The 20,003-nt window shown below is 46.9% G+C and overlaps 2 protein-coding genes across 2 annotated transcripts; both read right to left on the minus strand.

Moving 5' to 3' along the window:
- Window positions 1–1,390: 1,390 nt before the first annotated feature.
- Window positions 1,391–5,567, minus strand: fastkd5 (FAST kinase domains 5). Its single transcript, XM_080848028.1, has 2 exons — window positions 5,473–5,567; window positions 1,391–4,925 (listed from the first exon to the last, which is right to left on the minus strand). The coding sequence occupies exon 2, from the start codon at window positions 4,911–4,913 to the stop codon at window positions 2,499–2,501; it is 2,415 nt and encodes an 804-aa protein (XP_080704154.1). The 5' UTR covers window positions 4,914–4,925; window positions 5,473–5,567; the 3' UTR covers window positions 1,391–2,498.
- Window positions 5,568–8,853: 3,286 nt separating this feature from the next.
- Window positions 8,854–12,384, minus strand: lzts3a (leucine zipper, putative tumor suppressor family member 3a; the record flags this gene model as incomplete). The annotated part of the gene is made up of 4 exons (XM_080847947.1): window positions 8,854–9,597; window positions 9,989–10,219; window positions 10,754–11,074; window positions 12,025–12,384. The coding sequence occupies 4 exons, from the start codon at window positions 12,382–12,384 to the stop codon at window positions 8,854–8,856; spliced, it is 1,656 nt and encodes a 551-aa protein (XP_080704073.1).
- Window positions 12,385–20,003: the final 7,619 nt, after the last annotated feature.

Genomic DNA, 20,003 nt, shown 5'->3' on the forward strand with positions numbered 1-20,003 from the left:
CCTTCCATTTTAAATGGGCTTTTCACACACTAAGCCACTGGCAGACAAGGTTGCCTGCCTCTTTGATGGGTTATTCTGATTGGTTAATAAACAGTTGCACTGTTCAGAATTCTGGTTGTTTTGGTGTTCTCCGAACCCATTCAACTTCAGAATTGTTCTCTTTTAGTGATCATGTGTCAAACTCCCGGCCCACCAAGCGATTTCATCCTGCCCGCCTGCTCCTCAGAATGTTGCAAAAAGTTCCAATGATTTGAATGGGCCACTGTGTAGTTTTTTTTTGCCCGCCAGATAATATGTAATGTCTTTCAGAGCTGGTCTGCTGCGGCCGCCGGTATGTCGCTTGCACCACTCATACTGAAAGTCCCACAATGCACTGCCACAGCGTTGGTAGCCTACGTAAATTTAGGCTCGCAAGGGCGAGCCCTTGCCCCATTGTCTGCAGCCTCATCACCTGAAGTCAAAGTTTAGCTTGTGGCCTGTCTCTCTCCACCCCAAATATGGCCAAACGAAAGGTGGGCTTTGAAAACAGGGGTTTTCAAGAGAGGTGGGAGGCAGAATATATGTTTACTGATGTAAAGGGCAAACCTGTTTGTCTTCTGTGCAGAGCCAAAGTGGCTGTAATGAAAGAATATCATTTAAGACAGCCCTATGAAACGAAACACCAAGACAAGTACAAACATCTGGACATTAAACAGAAGCTCCAGAAGGTAGAGGAGTGGAAAAGAAGGCTGGTGTGGTGTCACAGCAGACTGTGTTCGTAAAAGCCAAATCAATCACTAAGTGAGGCTGCTGTGAAGGAAAGCGTTATTGTAGTAGCGCAGATCGCTTAAGCAGCCCGACCCTTTACCGCTGGACAATTTATCAAGATCTGCATGATTTAAGGCAAGCATTTTTTAATGTGTGTCTGAGCAGAAACACCTACGCTGATTGTGTATGTGACCTTGCCATCAATCATGCCATACTCCCTTGCTGTGGATGAGAGCAGCGACACATCTGATACTGCCCAGCTGTCAATCTATATCCGTGGAGGACTAGACTGTGCGTTATAGCTTCACTTTTGGGATTTAATTCAATGCATGGCACAACTACGGGGAAAGATCTCTTTGAACAGGTATCCAAATGTGTAAAGGAAATGGGGCTTGGAACAAACTTGCAGGACTGACCACAAATGGAGGAGGCAAAAGAGAGGCATAAGAATTGATTGCCACTGATGTTTATTTTATTTTGAAATTTGATCTCTGTGTTTATAGGCAATAACTAATAGGCCTTAGCTTTAAGCTGCTTGTACCACATTCAATAGGCCGATGTTAAACTTTAGTTCATGTTTACATACGAAAAAATATAATATATATTCAGGTTCTGTTCAATAAATATTGAATATGTCAGGCTCTCGACTTGGATGCAGTTTTTCATTTTGGCCCTCTGTGTATTTGAGTTTGACACCCCTCCCTTAAAGGATGTTATACCACCTAGCTTGTGTTTGTGATACAAACATGATTTTCAGGCATGATTAATTCACATCACAATAGTGCAGTTAACAAAGTTTCCTTCCAAAAGTATTTGTCCATAGGATATGGACCAGAACACTTTCAAGTGATCGAGCATTTTCAATGTACCACTATTGGCCAACAAATGAAGGTATACCCTCATGGGCATGCAAAGTAGATACTGCTTTTCAAAACAGTACCAACACTTCAGGGAACAGGAGAGAGATAACTTTGTTTTAAATTTTTTTAGGATATCTTTTTTGGCCTTTCTACCCATTATTGACAGGACGCTTGGGAGTGGGATTTGGGTAAGACCTCGAGCATAGGTCCTTTTGCACTCTGGACCTGTATATGATGTGGATCGCCAACGCAGCGCTATGGTCTGCCCCCCTGAAACAGATACTGTTAACGATCTGATGAAGCATTGTTCAGTCCAGGCATGAAAGTCCAAAATCACTAGATTACTTCCCTAGCTGGCTACAGCTTCAGTGAGTGCTGAAATGACAGTGTGCAAATGATTATTGTCTTCATTTAAAAAAAAAAAAAAATGGTCCAGTTTATTGACATCAAGTTCAACTACGTGTCAACGTCTTGCTGAAAAAGGAAGATATCGGACAACTCATGAATATTCTGCATAGATCCGTCTGAACAAAAGGGCAAAGCTAATTAGAGGTGGCACTTCAGAATGCAGTAAACATGACTTAATATGAATGATGTAAAACCAATCAAGACACCACGTACACAAACTTAATAATGGTTTTGGCTCGCCGTTGCGCATTACTTTAACATCTTAGTAGATAGGTAAACTAACAGCAATACAATACATTCAGTAACACAATGAAAAACAGCCAGCTGACAGAAGTGACTAGCAGTGAACAGTTACTGTGAACCATACAAAATTATAAATTACATAGCAGGACTACTCTCATGATTTTTGATTGTCCATAAGGTAACATTTATTTTATTCCATTACAATCGTCAAGAAAGTAACAAGAAAAAAAACTGACACGGTTAATCTTTCTGACTTCCAAAAATCTTGCAGTGCAGGTAGGCCAGTTTCTCTGCGCGAGAACGTCGCAGAAGAGGGAACCACTCCCAGTGGGCCAGTTCCACAACGTGGTACCCGGCCAGAGTCAGCTGCCTGCGCTTCAGCGCATGGAAACCCAGGAGCTGCTGTGAGCGGTAGCAGTGGTGATTCCTGTTGGACACCTGCACAGCGATGCGTGTGGTCGTCCGCTCAGTTCTCCGGGTCGGCGAGGTCTGGTGGCAACGGGGTTTCGTCATGGAGCCCAGGAGCCCGTCAGTCAGGTCAACCCCGACGCTGAACACCCCCTCGCGCTCGCCTTCCACCACTATGTTGCGACGTAGAGGTGGCGGAGGCGAGGGTGCTTGTGCCGGAGGTTTCCGTGTGTTTGTCAGCTGTGCGAGCAGGTCGTCGGTAAGGGTAACCCCGCTGTGCCCCTGTTCCCAGGACCTATCTGTGGCATGGGTGAGTTCTACGCTGAGGATTTCCTCGGAGATGACGGGCAGCGGTTGCCCTCTGGGGTCGAGGCGCACCTCCAGATCAATCGACCGCGTGTGTGGGAGGATCATGTGCTTGCGGACGAACTGCTCTCCGCCCAGCAGCTCCCGCAGGACGACCTCGGCCTCCAGCACCTCCGGTTTCCTGCACACGTCCTCCTGGGCGAAGTCCCACAGCAGCCGCGTCACCTCCTCCTTCACGGCCTGGCTCAGCCTCGGCCCGGTCCACTGGGGCAGCTCCAGCCCCACGGTGCCGTCCAGCGTGAACAGGTCCTTCCTCAGCTCCAGCTGCTGGGACGCTGACGCCCTTTTCACAAAGTCGGGGCTCAGGGCTCTGCTTAGCAGGTCTTGCGGGAACTGGCCGGCAAATGCCAGGCCCAGCAGAGCGGTGAGCAGGTGCTCCGGGTAGCGCTGGAACTCGGCCTCGCGCTGGCGCAGCACCTCTGTGAGGGCGGAGTACATGTCGGGGCACTGCCTCTGGCGGACGCCCAGGGTGCCGAAAGCCCATAGCATCTTGCAGGCGTCCTTGCTCCTGCAGTGGGGCGTGATGTCTGGTACGCGCCTCGCGACAGCGAGGAGGATGCTGTCGTTGTGATAATGCAGGGCGCCGCAAGCGAGCACTACATGCATCAGGCCCTGGACGCCCATCCCTGGGGCTCGGCGGGGGATCTCCGTGCCCATGGCTTCCAGCCAGGCCAGGTGGTCCAGGTGGCTGAAGCGCAGCAGCTTCATGACGTTCACCAGCGCAAAGTCACTCATCTGCCCCACCAGGGCGAGGGCCTGGTCCACCAGCCGCCGCACCACCCCGACACTCAGGCTGCTCTGCGCCTTGAAGAGGCCCAGGCACACGACGCCCAACTCCTCTGGGAGGAGTTTGTCCAGGTGGCGCACCAGCATAAACTCCAGAGGCTGGACCAGTGGGGCCGGGCACTTCCTGCCCTCGCCGATCAGGTAGACCAACTCCACGAACTCCGGTGGGCCGATCTGGCCGAAGTGCGCGCTGAGGCAGTCGTACAGCCGCTCCAGGTAGTGGGTCACGGTGCGGCCCAGGCAGCGCCACAAGTCAGCAGCCAGCAGCAGCTGGTGGAGCTCCAGCCCGGCCGCCCTGTTAGCAAACTCCAACTCATAGAGCTCAAGCATGCTGTGGGAGGGGGACAGGTCTATCAGCACCAAGGCCCGCAGCACGTCCAGCAGCTGGGTGTTGGTGAAGCTCTGCAGTGACTCCACGCTGTAGCGCAGCAGCATGTAGAAGCGTGAGTCGCCACGGATCGACAGGGTCTGCTGGGCAGGCAGGGTGCCCAGGGTGCAGAGGAAGTGGGTGATGTCTGTGGGGGTCATGCTGCCCTTGAGCATGGTCACTTTGTGCAGGATCAGGGAGGCTTCCTTTGCTGGGAGGGCGGGTGGCCGCGATGAAAGGTCATGTGTGAAACTGCGGTACTCAGGTCGGCACAGCTGGAACGCGCGAGGGTCCACCTGGACGTCCGGCGGAACGTCTTGGGAGGGCAGAGGTGTAGCTGCCTTGTCTTTAGCACCTTCATCTCTGCCGAAGGCAAGATCCAGTAGGGTGTTCTTGGAGATAGAGAGGTGTCGGGATGAACTGATGCTGTAAATGTTGCTCATCTGCCGGGGAGCAGGAACAAGGCTAAGCTGGGGTGACTCTGCGTCACCCTGGCGGCCTGACTTCCGTACCGTAGGCCGACAGTAGGCAGAGGGGTTATACAGCAGCGTGTACTCCCCCGCAGGACGCAACCACTGGGCTCCCTCCTCATCGTCCGCCTCCTGTTTCTCCTGCTCCCCACCAATGTCAGCCTGACAGCTGCTGCCTCTAACGGAGGCAACCGCTCGCCTGGGGGAGGCATGAAGATGGAGGCGACCAAAACGTCTGCTTAGAACTCGTGCAGACATCCACAGCAGAAACTGAAAATAAAAGTATAACCTAATAACAAATTCAGTACTGCAGCAGTATGCCTACGCAGCACAAATGTATCTCATTCTTACAACTTTGTACAATACGTAGCACTGTATATGTCCGATAAAAGAAGATAATGGATGTAAAACAAAAGTGGGCATTCCTGTCATAACAGTCCTGACTTGGTGTGCCAACATACGTTACTCTACAGAAAACGGCTGATGCCTGTTTCTTTACAGTTGCCTAGCATTATTTGTCTTGCTAGCTAACTGTCACAAAGGATAATAAAAGCCCAGTATAAAGTCAGAGATTGTTTTAGGATTCAGTTATACATAACAGATGTACTAGCTAATGTTAGTGCGCCTGGAATCGCTAACTAGTTAGCTAGCTAGCTACCTGAGGGGTTAAAGAAGAGTAGCCTACTGATTTAGCCAACCTCGCAATGACATTGGAGACAGAATCACACTGCAAGCGTTAGCCTGTTACTGGCGAGCAATCAAAACTGCCAATATTATTTTCAGTAGATCCTACTGATTATTTTCATAATATACTTACTCATTAGTGTCACCAATGACTTGCTGGCGATGTTCATAAACAGACAAATTAAGTTTTGAACGCATAAACTGGTCCCATGCTTCTTCAACTTCGACGAGAGGTATTAAGTATGGTAGCTGCGGAGGACCAAACATCGTCGAAGGTAAACGCATGCGTTTTGCGGTGTAGTCAAATGTGGAAATTATTTTAGGCAGAAGGTAGTGAAAGCCATTGCACTACAGCTGTATAAAGCACAAGATCTAAGGTCACGCAAAAATAACACTGAGACATTGATTCACTGAACATTTTAATTCGGGGGATTTCGATAATTTCATTCATGAAATGATGACAGTTGCTTGATCCTTTGTCAATTCAGTAAAGTGGAAATAAATCCCTGAAATAAAGCTCGGGTAGGCCACAAATTTGAACTGATGGACAAAATGTATTTGAAGCATTTTTATTTTTCGATTTCTGTTATGTTTTAGGCTCAGTTAATCATACAAATCTTACCATTATGTTGGAATTACACCACATATGGCATGCTGGGATAAGACATCTTCTTTTTTCATTTCAATTATAACTATTTTCCCATGATTACTTTATCTTGTAAGGTGTCAAACAAATACAAAAACATGGACAAATCATTCTGATATTGCCTCACCTTGGTGTATGTAGAATTGAGTGATGCACAAATGTTTAGCCAATTGAACATCTAAGCCAGGAATTTTAAAGGAGTACACATATGTTGTTTGATTCTTTGTATCTTTATTATTTAAATTAAAGTATGCTAAGATATGTTTTCTTCAAGCCATTTCGGTAACATAAATAAAACCATACAAAATAATAATAGAAAACATCTGTGGCATTTTTGTCCTCTTCGATATGAACCGAAAACATCAAGTAAACACATGGGGATAATGGATTTGAATGTTTGTCTGTTCTTTCCATGAAGGTCCAATTTTAAAGATGGATCTATGTTTTATATATTTATATATTTATATTAATATAGAATAAAAAATAAAAGCTGAAATGTCTGTGTAATTAATTCACAATTATCCTCTGAAAGTATTCACACGCAATAGCTTGGTATATTTGGGTAGGTATATACACATAAGTAACAATTATATTTACATCTAAGTACACCTTCTCTGTCTCTACCAAGAACACAGCAGGACACAACAAAGGTACATAGCAGCAGATATGGCCCAAGGACAGTCGAGGCTTACGTGTCCATCTAATCCTTAAAGAGTCACACTTATTCGTCTATCCACTGTCATAAGAAAAACAAATCATACAAACATAAACCTCCATGACCCTGGAGACTGTTCTCTAGCCCACTGGGTGGGCGAGTTCTCAATGATCAACGTGCAGAGAGGAAAGGTCAGCAGTTATGTCATGTGGTATTTATGAAACATTCATCTATTTGTTTATTTTTCTTACAACAGTAGGACCAACATGAGTGTGTTCCTCTTCTAATCACAAGCACTCTGGCTTCATACTCTCTGTCAAACACATTATAACTCTGTCTGTATCTACCTCAACACGCTCACTGTTCACAATCTCAGTACACCTCCTCCACCCTTTATCTTTATAAGCTGTAAGATCCAGTCAAAATATATGTCAACATAAACTGTATACAATAGGCTACTTATTTAAAACATTTAAATGATCACTTTAATATACTGCATATTGTTTTAGCCAAATATATTCTAAATCATAATATGTAGATAAAGTATATATTGACATATATTGTTTTTCAAACGTAGGCAAATTCTCCCTTTTGTTAAGGAAGCACTCTAAACTGCACCCTACAGCCTTGTAAGTGCGTCTGGCTCAGCTGCAACATTTTAGTTGGCGGCTTCATTGACCAAATGTAGGCTAATGCAATCGTTAACAAACACAATCTTTTTTTCTCCCTTAAAAGAAATTATTCTACAGACCAAAGCATCAACAGCGTTGACAAGTTTGATTGGATTATGTTCGCGTCTCCGACATAGAATAGAGCGATAAAGAGTAAGAAAATGCAAAAGTCACTTTCAAGTAATTTCATCCTTGGATTCATTTTTTGTGAGCATTCACCCCCTGGTGTTCGTCCTCCGCTACTGCGCCGACAGAGCAGGAAGTTTACGGTGCCTTCGTCCCTGGTACTCATAGCCTACCAGAGATGCGTGTCTTGCTTTCTTGTCACACAGACCTACCACTTCAACAGGTAGTCACTCCTCTCATTGTCCTTCGACGTAGTTTCTCTGTCCCCAATGGCGAATGTGGACCCTCGAAACTGGCACTACATTTTATATTTGTTTTGGTGTGTTGTCCTAGCACCAATCAGGGAGGGCAGTGTGTGTATTTGTGCAAATGAGCACGGTATCCCATAATTCCTCCAGTCAGGGGGTGTCCTGTAATGTTAGCATATTCTGTACCACATTCTCAGTTCTAGAGGTGGGTCCGAGATCAAACTCTATTATGATTATGAGTTCCATTCCTTGGATTTTCTGAATATTCATACATTTGTGATCATTTTACAGAGGATTACAATCTCCACAGTTGTTTGTGTTTGTGAATTAACATTCCTCTCGTGTATCATCCAACTGTGAATTTCAAAGTCCAAGGCATGGAGCTCCAAACCATATCCTTTCTGTGACGGTATCCCTGTCAGTAGATCCTACTGATAACCGGGTCAGCTATGAATTAAAGCACTATGTGCCTAAGCATACTTTCTTGGGTCAGACCCCTCAGCTGTAAATGCTGAGAAGTATTTTCCCACCAAGGCCTCTATCCTGCTTCTCAAAGCTTCATCAATAAACACATTCATCACAACCCATTAATCAACATCTTAACCATAACCATTAGGCACACATTTCAAAGCCTGCTTAGGGATAAGCTGTAGGAAAGAAATGTTTCATGGTTATAGGCAGAAAATAAACATTTTTGATCTGCTGTGACTGGTCGCACATTTAAAACTCAGAGACAATAGAACGCAGAGTAGTCCGGCACTCTCCCTGCAAACTATCTTGGCAGTGCATCCTTGGACTCCACTTCCAAACTTATGTGATGGTCTTGTTTAGAGTTTGTATTGACAGCGGTGCTGTGTTCGGTCAAATGTCCAGCAGTGTTTGACCTGTGTCAAATACGTGTGTTGAAGAATATGAGACGACAAAACCGTCCAGATGTTCTCCCTCCAGGAGCATCCCACTGAGTGTTTTTCGTGATGTGAAATAAACCCATAGAGACACTTCTGGAAATGCCACCAACACACAGCGAGTTGTCATTTGTATACTTTCAGCAGGGAACTTAACCCACGTCATTTGCATCATACTCGCATCTCTCTCTCTCTCTCTCTCTCTCTCTCTCTTTCTTGCTCTCACTTTCTCTCTCTTGCTCTCGTTCTCTCCCAAGCAATCTTTAGATCTCAGTCGATTCAATCCGCTCCAACCGCGTTGGCACAGGCCACGGGGGCGCCAGCTGGTGAAGGGCGGGCAGCTTTTTCTCATCAGAGGGCGCGGTGGGCGGGGGGGAGAGCGAGAGCGAGGAGGGCGCGGGCAACGCCGGGAGTCCGGCAGGGGGCAGGGCGAGGAGGGGCAGGTGCGGCGGCGGGGACGCGGGCGAGATGGTGAGCTTGGTGCTGAGTTGGTCGACGCGCTCCTCCAGCGCCTGGTTCTTCTGCAGCATCTCCACGTAGCTGAGCTGTAGCTGCGCCTGGTACTTGAGCACGCGGTCCTTCTCGTCCTGCCAGGTGTGGCGCTCCTGGGCGAAGGTGAGGGCCTGGCGCTCGCGCTGCTGCCGCTCCAGGCGCAGCTCGCCCTGCAGGCGCTCCAGCTGACGACGCAGGTCCCCCGCCTCTTGCCGCTGCAGCACCTTGGCCTCGTCGCTCTGCAGGCTCAGCAGAGCCTCCGACGGAGACGAAGAGGGGGGCGGGAGCAAGGATCCCATGCCCATGCTCATGCCCAGGGGCTCCAGCGAGACGGAATGGGACAGGAGGCCGTCTCTTGGAGGTCGGGACGACAGCGAGGAGGAGGAGGAGGGGGGCACCCCGCCCCGTAACATTTCGCCAGAGTTGGGATGGGCTGAGTTCATCTCCCCCAGAGCCTGCTTCAGGCCCAGAACCTCCACCTCGAATAGGCTCAGCTTATGCCTCAGCAGAGACACCTAGGGGAGGAAGGAGGAAAGGGGAGTGCATCCAGAGAAAGGGAGAGAAAAAGGGAGAGGAGAGAGAGTGGGAGACATGACAAAAAAGGATTAAGGATTAAGTGTCCTATGAATATGGGTGAAGGTATGTGAGCGGGTTTGTGCTTGCGTAAGATATGGGTAAAAATGGGTACGTGTGTGTGCATGTTCAGCAACTGCCTGTGCTGTTGTTTTTCTATGGTTTTGTGTAAGTATTGATGTCTGTGTGTGTGTGTGTGTGTGTGTGTATGGGTATGCATTCTTTTATATATGTATGTGTATGTACATGCGCTTGCACACCAAGTGTGTGGGTGAGAGTGTGTGTGTGTGTGTGCATGGGGGTTACACACACAGACATACGGTGTGCACCCACCTCCGCTAGCGTCCTCTGTAGCTCCCCCTCGCAGCGCTCCAGCTCCAGGCTCTTGCTGTTATAGGACTCCTTCAGGCCCTGGATGGCCTCCTCCCGCTCCTTCAGCTGTGCGTTGAGCTCCTTGAGCTGCCCTCGCAGCGCCAACATCTCGCCGGCCCGCTGTGTCACCTCCGCCTGGCTGTCCCGCAGCTGCTGCTTCAGCAGAGAGATCTCCCCCGCTTTCTGACACACCTACGCAAATGGCACGTGGCAAATCACACGGGAAAGTACATTTCAACGAATGCATTATTTATAGCAACGCACATCTGAACCCCTCCACACAGTTACACAGTAGAGCACAGTTCAAACATCTGCACACAAAAGTAGTGCACTGAAACATTCCTTTTAAAGAAGAAAGCAGTATACTACTCATTTACTTATTTGGACCATAATTACAACACTTATGCCTCAGGATACAAATACTTCATATACTAAAATATACATTTATCTGTCCTTGGGATGTATATAGTATATACTTCAAGTTCACTCACATAAGTAAATCTGTATTCTCTCTAAAAAACACTAACTCTGAAGCCATATTTAATTGCTATGAAACTTTTCAAAAGATCTCGCTGAACATTTGCTCACCAGGGAGATAAAACCTAGAGCTGTATAGATCAGACAGTGGACAGTGACATGCCAAAGTCAGGGGGTGTGACACCACTGACCCTGACAGGCCAATGCAATCTGATCATTGCCTATTGTTCATTTCACCCCCACTCTTACCTCCCACTTTGTCTCTTCCAGCTGTGGCAGGATGTCGGCCTGCTCCTTCCTGTAATCCAGGCACTTCCTCTCCAGCTCGTCTCTCTGGGCCAGCAGGGCGGCGATCTCGTCCTGCAACCGCCGCTTGTCCTGCTGCAGCCGTGTGATCTGCGCCTGCAGTGCGTGCTGGGAGCGCTGGGCGCGGCGCGTCACCTGCTGCAGCCGTGCGGCGTAGTTCTGACGCAGGTCCTCCATCTCGCGCTCCCACACCCGCTGCTTCTCCTCGAAGACCTGCGCGATGGCCGCCTCGCTCTGGTCCAGGTTACGCCTCATGTGGAGCACCTGGAGGATGGGGAGGAGGCGGGTGGGTGGCGTGGATGGGGTGAGGAAAGAGGAAGGGATATAAGATGGATGATAGCAAGAGGGATGGAGTGATGAAGACAGCAGAGAGATGATAGGTTACAAGGAGATGAGGAAGTGAAGAGGAAAAGAGAAAGGAGATGCAGGGATGGAAGAAGGAGAAAATAAATGTTGAGGATGGAGGTATTGAGATGAAGTTGGGGGTAGAACAGAGGGAGATGGGGAGAGATGTAGTGCAAGGAGCAGAAAGGAGAGTGAAGAAAAACAGAAAAAAGGGATGGGTATAAAGGAAGGAAAATAGAAGAATGTTGAGGATGAAAGGAGTAAAATGGAGGTGGGGACAGAAAGGACAAACAAGGTAAAAGCGTTAGGTGAAGGTGAGGAGAGGAGCGAAAGAAAGGAGCACTCAGTGGTCTCTGCGGTCTCTGAACACAAGAGGTGGGAGTCTTGGGCTCTTTTCAGAAAGGCTGTTTGGTAATCGGACTCTCTGGACCTGGCTCACCTACACCTCACCCAACCAGTTTTCCAACTGTCTAAACAGAATTAGCACCCAGGCTTACTGATAGAGAGATATAAAGGGGTTGTGAAATTAGTTCTTTCAAGTCAATAAGTAGGAAGCAGGTTTGGCCAAGGTTAACATGTATCATATCAAATGATATATATATACATAATGAGAGAGAGAGAGGAGAAAGAGGGAGGGAAAAAGGGAGAGGACAGATGACAAATTTGACAGATTCCCTCCTCTTACCCCCTACGCTCCCCTTCCTGTTCTTCCTTCCTTTCTTTCTGCAGTTCTGCACACACACACACACACACACACACACACACACACACACACACACACACACACACACACACACACACACACACACACACACACACACACACACACACACACACACACACATACACACACACACACACACACCCACCTCCTGCTCTCTCTCCCACAGCCTGTCCTCCAGGTCCTGTATGATGTCATCAGAGGAGGGCGAGGGGCGCAGGGGTGCGGGGGCGTCGCTCAGATGACTGAGGCGCTGGTATGAGGACGAGCTCTTGCCCGAGGACGAGCGGCCACTGTCGGACGCGCTCAGGCCGTTCTGGTACCCACCCGGCCGCTCCAGCTTCTCTGCCAGCCGGTTGATGTGACTTGTGGACGCGCTGAGGGGCCCCAGGACTGGCGGGGGGGCGTACCCCCCCGAGCTTGTGTACGTGGGCAGGCTGGTCAGAGAGTTCCTGCCCGAGTCAGACATGCCACCCCCCTGCCCACCCCCACGGTTGCCTCCGCCCATGCCAGGGCTGTCATGTTCTCTGTGGTTTCCGGAAGCAGGGTGACCCCCACCTCCTCCTCCTCCACCTCCCCCTCCTCCTCCTCCTCCTCCACCACCACCTCCACCTCCACCTCCACCACTGCCACCGCCTCTCCCCCCGCCAGGTCCCTTTTGGGCGGGGGACACCAGGTTCTGCATGGAGTGAAAACTCTTGGGCACTACCGGTTTGAAAGCTGAAGGACGGACCAGGCCATCATTCTGAGGAAGAAAAAATATGTACAGAAGACATATATAACACGTAAACACCCCATGCAAGAAAATATGCAGCACTGTTCTAAACTGTATTATTCTGTCAATTCCTGTCATTGAAGCTAAAAAATTCTAGCCTGACGATGTCATACTCATAATTCTAGTCAGAATATGAGTCTGATACTGACCCATTGGGCTGTGATTATGGGGCGTGTTTCAACGAACCAGGAAAAAAAATGCCTCTTTGCTCAATTGGATACCTACAACCAATCAGATCAACATGACCATCTGATACATTAAAACTTTTACCGGATCCCGTAGGAAGGACGGGAAAAACATATTTTCGATCAACAAATGCCTTTATCGCGTTTCTCTGTTCCTCTGTCAAAATGAATGCGCTGTCAATATCTGTGAGATATGCCTGCTCACGTACTTATTAGCAGCAAGGCTAGCTAGCTACTATGTGTTTCAATGGATTTTTTGTCTAAGCGTTAGCAATTACCTATCAATAATGGTCTAGAGCGCTTCAGTTAAGACCTACAATCCTCGGCAACATTCATGTTGCACATACACAACCAACCAGGTCAATGTAGACATAAAAAAGTCAAGTAGATAGCTTAAATCACATAAAATATGTCCAACTAACAGGCTCCCGACACGCCGCCATCTTGGCTCGATTTCTAATCTATCTATCTAATCAACTCAAGCGTTGGTTGGTCATCTGTCCATCATCGTATAAAGCCCGCCCTGACAATTTGATTGGTACGGCATAATCTGGCCGATGATACTCTCTCCCGAACTGCATAGAGCCAGACTGATTTCCCAGACCAAAAATGTTGTGGGCGGGGTTCGGGCTGGTATCCAGGCTAAAAAAATTCCAATGCTACTGTTTCATCAGTGGTTAAGTAGCAAATGTTTTTGCCATATTTGTTCACCTTCTCAAACTGCTAATTCTGGAGATGACCAATTCAAAATCTACTTTCATACCCCAAAACATCACCCAGCGCCAGCTGTCCCACCAGCCAGTCTAACTGATCACCTGTCTAACTGATTACCTGTCTTACATACTGTATCCTATTATAAAACAATTGGGTTCTATCGCGTAATTTAGCTGTTTCTGATTGGACGAGAGACGTTCCATGCTATAGGTTATTCGTCAACATACCAACAGTTACGGGACTTTTCACAGCTAATAATAAATCACTCTGCGATGACAAAATTTGCGTTGATGATAACCGTTAATTCAAAATTCTTAAAATTCCAAACCAAGACATTTAACAATGTAACTATTTTTTGTTGCGGAGAAACAATGGCGAAATAAACCATTTTTAATCAAGAGAACCAAAATAAAAAAACATTGGTGAATCCCAGAAATCAGTGGGTACTGACAAAATAACAACAAATCGTGGATATGAACATTTTATCGTATACCGTTTTCTGCGTTACTCCCAATGTTTACTTTTCCTAGGGGTGTTGCTGCCTACGCCACTCCAGGGGTGTTGCTGCCTACACCACTCGGCCTGCGGCCTCGGTGGCTACGGCCGAACACCACCCGTGGGATTATCCCTTACCTACCCCACTCCCACGAGTGCTATATTGCTTAAATATAGAGCAGGAAAAGTAAACATTGGGAGGAATGCAGAAAACGGTATACGATAAAATGTTCATATCCACGATTTGTTGTTATTTTGTCAGTACCCACTGATTTCTGGGATTCACCAATGTTTTTTTATTTTGGCTCTCGTCAAGCGTAAGAGAACAGTTTACGAGTGGTCGAGAGCAATCTTACCAAGATACAGTCCCAAATTTGTTGAAACATAATCATGACATAATGAAACATATGTACAAAACATATGAATATCATATAATCAAATTTAGATTATTATTTATCTTAGAGTTATTATGATGATTGGATAACCCTTGGGTATTACTGCATGTGTTCAGCCTCTGAATGGCTTACATACACTCTTAAATAGTAGACGTGTATTTGCACACGACACAACACCTACCCTTCTTTAGCGTTACTTGTCTTAATACCAAACAAGCAGGCACACGCCAATTTATGATAAAGTGGAATTCACCATTCAGCACAACAGGGTAACAGCAGATTTGGACGGGTTGGTGTATCTGGAGTTGACTCCTCTTATTTAATTTAACAGAAAATGAAGGGAAACTATGAGAGAAATGTATGAGAATGTTGCTGCATGAGGCCCATTGTGTTGGAGCCCCTAGCCCCCTAAAACATGCTCCCATTTCACCAAACAGAAGACCAAAACAAACTATGTATCACATACCCGTATCACTTGACCTACCCCTCACCACCCTGCCCTTAACTGCTCTCATCTGTGTAGTTTAGTCTCATCTAGTCTCAACTCACAATCACCCACTAACACACTACTTACAACCACACCACATAATTAACACACTACAAACAACCACAGGTGTGAGTCACTTAAAGACCTCACATTCTAACATATAAAAACATCATAAACATATATCCGCCCCCCTATAGCCCCTCACCTGCTCCAGTTTCCCAGAGACCGGCAGGATGTTTGGGGGGTTCTTGTGGTTGTCCAGCTTGGCGTTGGGGTTGTCCTTGAAGTGTGTTGTCATCTGAAGGCTGCTGTTCTTGTCGTTATTGAGGGCCACGCTGTTACCACAGATGTCAACCCCCATCGAGCCCGGCCCAGACACGGCCTCTGACGTCCTCCCGCGCTCATGGTGTCCGTCACGCCGCACCAACCCGTTCAGGAAGGCGGTGTTGGCCACCATCCGCTCCCCGTTGGTCAGGTGGCGGTTGGCGTTGGTGTGTGTGGCCGAGCGCTCTGTGCCATCTGGCTGTGGTGGTGGTTTTTCCGTGCCCCCTCCGTAATAAGAGCTCTCTGCGTTGCTGTAACTGCGCTCGTCGCCCGGCGGACCCCCAGTCTTGGAAGGGCCTGAGGCGTTGGCTGGGTGGGGGGGTCGCTCGGCGCTGTAGCTACGGTCATCGAGGCGACGGCGAGTGGACGTACCGGGGGGCAGGGATGGGCCGCGTGTCAGGCCGCTGCCCTGAGTGTTGGGGGCACCGGCGGTGGCGGTGATGGTGGTGGTGCGAGTACCCACGCTGCGCATGGCGAATGTTGACTGGTGATTGGCTACCCCGCTGCCAGCACTGCCCATGCCGGGCGGGGCGGTGCCCTCACTCTGCTACCCACACGCCACACAGGACCTGGGGGGTGGAGTCACCACACCAAGCAGCAGACACGCACACTACAGAGAGGAGAGAAAGAGGTGGAGGTGAGCGAGAGAGGAAAAGGGAGAGAGAGGAGAAAGGCAAGAGAGAGAGCCGCACATACACAAAAATAGTCACAGAGAGTGAGTGAAAGAATGACAGGAAGCGAGGTGTGAGCAGGGAGAAAGAAGAAGAGGTATGTGTAAAAGAAAGAGAAACATAGAGGGAGAGAGAGAAACGGAGGGAGGGAGAGAGAGAAAGGGAGACAATGGAATTCATTGTTAAACTTGTTGAAGTTTTTCAGCGTGATACCTTGGAGAATTAGCCTTGTGATCGTGGAAGCAAATAACAACCTTGTCTGAGCGCCTCAGGGAATGACTTAAGTAACTACATTCAACATTCATTTGAAGCCAAACAGAAACCATATGAACTCCTAAAATGGCACAACTCATACAGGTTAGCAAAGCACAGAAGGGCAAGGTCATGAAGACTGGAGGCCAGTCAGGGGAGTAGAGACTGGTTCCTTAGACAAACCTAAAGGAAAGGGACTGGTTCCTTAGCAAAACCTGAAGGAAAAAGACTGGTTCCTTAGCAAAACCTGGGTGAAAAAGACTGGTTCCTTAGCAAAACCTGAAGGAAAGAGACTGGTTCCTTAGCCAATCATGAAGGAAAGAGACTGGTTCCTAAGCCAACCCAAGGAAAGAGATGGGTTGTACAGCAAAGTTCTTAAATCAAACCGGAACAAAGTCAAATAGTTCTTTAACCAAACAGAAAAATAAAAAAAAATTCAGTGCACCATCACAGAAGAAATTTTTCACCATCCACTACCTTTTTTGTGCAGACACAGAGGGTTTATTTATATCATGTCTTAGTCTTAAATGCATCTTCTTTAAACTGCTTCTGCTCAACATTCTGCTGACACACAGACACAGGGCTTTTCTGGCTTCAATTAATATCATAAAATTATTTTAAAAATACTTCAAAACCTTCAATATTTACCTGCCAGATTCCCTACATGTCACATTCCTTTTACATTGTGAGATAAGGAATTGATAATGTATAGATAGGATATTAAACAGGATTTGTCCTTCTTTCAGATCTTGAAGTGATCTATCATCTGAATACTGATCAAGAACAATGGTGTTCTTGTCAGTACCTTTGAATTGCAACATATCATAATTTGGATTCATTAACACAAACTAACAGAAAGAAGAACCACAAGGTCATACCCCAGTCACGTGTAAAAATGTGATCTCTCCGCCTCGTAGATGCACCTCAGAAACTGTTGGTAGCCACACACTGCCGTTGTTTAAGCATGCCAGGAGGAGAACTTCCTATATCACATTTTAAACAGTTCACGTCGATACGTTGATACGTGTCAACATGGATGCCTAGAATACACACAGGCAATTAGTGCTGCAATCTGCAACCGCCTGTAGTGCATGAAATATGACACCGACTCAAAAGGTTCCTCGAGTCCCAAGACACCCCCCCCCCCCCCACCCCCACCCCCACCTCCTGACACGGACACCATGCATGAGGTCATCCTAAACCTGGAGGGAGATGCATTCCCCCCACCCTTCTCCATGACAAAGGGTGTGTGCTTAATTCCCAGAATGCACTACTCTTCTAGTATTCTGAACAATAGCAACTGTGAAACCACAACATTCACAGTGTACATTCTAACTGTATGCAGTGCCATTTCCTCCTGTAATCAAAAGTTCCCCCATGTAAGTACTGATGTGTTCAAAACAACATAACCTTCTTTGCACAATGGTACTCTAAATATTTTCTGATGTCTCATCTTGTTAGTGTTTTTTCAGGCAGTTGTCCTATATGTTCCACAGCTCAGTGATCTCTAGCATGGTTTCCAACATGACATGCCTATCCCCATGGTTTGTTTTGCCATAGAATGCCAGGAAGCTTCCCTAAACTGACACTTTGCCCTGGCACACGACACTCAACAGCCGAGAGGAGGAAATATGAGTTCCACTGTATGGGATCAAAGTCTACTACAATCACAGTGGAAGGTTCACAACACCTTAGGTCTGGCTTGAGATGCCATCAATATTGTATATGTTACTAACAAGAGTTGAGTCTTCATTAATAGTAATCATTAATGGAGCAATTAATTAAACAACATAATAGTTATTGGCTCAACATTGGCCTTTAATTGTGACTTAATGTCAGAGGAATGGGAGTTCCTTTCTAGTGCTAGTAGATAGAAGGAGAAAGAAAGCTTACTCTGGAGGTAAATCCTGTGGTTCCCTCTTGTTCTCACGATAACATCAGAGGCTTTCTGTTGATGCAGCAGGTGAGCTAATCCTGTCTCAGTTTACCTGTTGTCGTCCTACCTTGACTCCTCCCCTTGTTAATGACACACACACACATATCTTGTGCACGCACACACTCACATGTGCGCACACATTTGGGGTAACACTTTGAAAAACATAGGTCATTAATGGACACACACTCAAAACAAACATAAAAACTCCAGAGAAAATAAGCATGTACAATGGTTTAAATGTGTGTGTGTGTGTGTGTGCGTACGTGCGTGTGGTGTGCGCGTGTGTGTGTGTGTGTGTGTGTGCGTGTGTGTGTGTGTGTTAGAGAGAGACATAGACAGAGAGAGAGAGAGAGAGCCATAGAGAGAAAGATAGTGAGTATTAGTGCAGTCCCAACACAAGAGCTTCTTACACAGTGACGTTGAAAGCTACAATATGCCTAAGCTAGCACAGATAGCCAAGAGGAGGATTTGGATGAAACCTCAGTCTCGCCAGTCAGTAAGAACAGCCTGTTCTCAAGCTATTACTAGACATAGTTGTCTGTCTGACCCATTGTGTTTTCTAGACTGGGGATGACCTTACAGTGAACTTTATGACAGAAAGTTTCGACTGTTTTCTTCTATGAGTATGACATGTTGCCCTACAGACGACAATAGAGTACCCCATTTTAAGTTCATCCAGCTAAAAACAATTTTTTTACTTACATATACTAGGTCTCCTCTCGAATGTTCAGCAGAATTGTGCCTTAGAGGAATACGGAGGTGTGTAATTTGTTTATCAGCTGATCTGACTGTGTGCTATCTGTGAGAGAACCACACCTTTGGGTTAATGGTTACCTCATGCATTGATTCGGGATTATTGTACCTGCACTACCAGTAAACTGGTTAGACTAGACTAAATAACAGCACTGTACCTGGTTCAGCTGACAATTAACAATTACCATCTATTATAGGATTTAATGTGTGGTATCAGATTTATATTAACTTTTAACTTTATATTAACTATAAAAGAGTGAATGGGATTCTACACACTGCTGTACTGCTTTACATACCGTGATACTGAAACATCACTCAATGATGTGATCACAATCATTCCGTTGCTATGTCTAGAGACAGTAACGGAATACCTTCCATGTTCTACTCCTGTGGCCTTGATGTCTGCGATCATAGCTGGATGATATAGGTAACTAGCCCAGTAAAAGTGTCATAAAAACTACATAAGGTTGCGATCACTGGGCAATGTCTGAACAGAAGTGAGGTAGAGACAAGTGATAATGTTTTAGCCTGTTCACACAGAATTTAGTTCAAAATATTAATATTTGTACTTAGAATTGTAGACACCATCCGACTTTAAGTAGCCCTGATGGTTAATAAGGAAATAATATCCATTTTATGGTTTTATAGGTCAACTATAACGGGAATGGCCAGTCAGTTCACATCATAAGAGGGAACCTCCAAACCATGTAGATTCTGCAGCAACAGCAGAAGCTGGGAGCTGCCGTTTCACCCTGCATCCAGCAGGGGTCGCTGCTGATGTGTTGGCGGCCGCTCTGGCACGTGCCTACACTCCCCTCGCTGCCACAGTCACTCGCTCACTGGCATTACATCATCGTTCCCATGCTTCATACAGCGCGCACACAGTCAGGCGCCCGTGCGCGCCCTCTCTTTTCTCGCTCACTATCTCTATAACCATACACACCTGACTCACACACAATGGATCCATTTTTGCCTAGTTTTCTCTATTCAATCGCCCAGCACGCTTTGCTGTTATTGCCAATTATTACAGTCATGGCAACATTTCATGCACTACTACTACTACCACAACAACAACACCTTGATCTCTCACACAAGTTTTGTGAGTCCCTTCTAAAAAATGCACCTCTCTCTCTGTCTCTC

The sequence above is a fragment of the Sprattus sprattus genome (genome assembly GCF_963457725.1).
Source record: "Sprattus sprattus genome assembly, chromosome: 11".
NCBI lineage: Eukaryota > Metazoa > Chordata > Actinopteri > Clupeiformes > Clupeidae > Sprattus > Sprattus sprattus.

Excerpts from the sequence above, each read along its gene's own strand:
- fastkd5 (XM_080848028.1), bottom strand. The coding sequence starts at position 4,913 with ATGTCTGCACGAGTTCTAAGCAGACGTTTTGGTCGCCTCCATCTTCAT.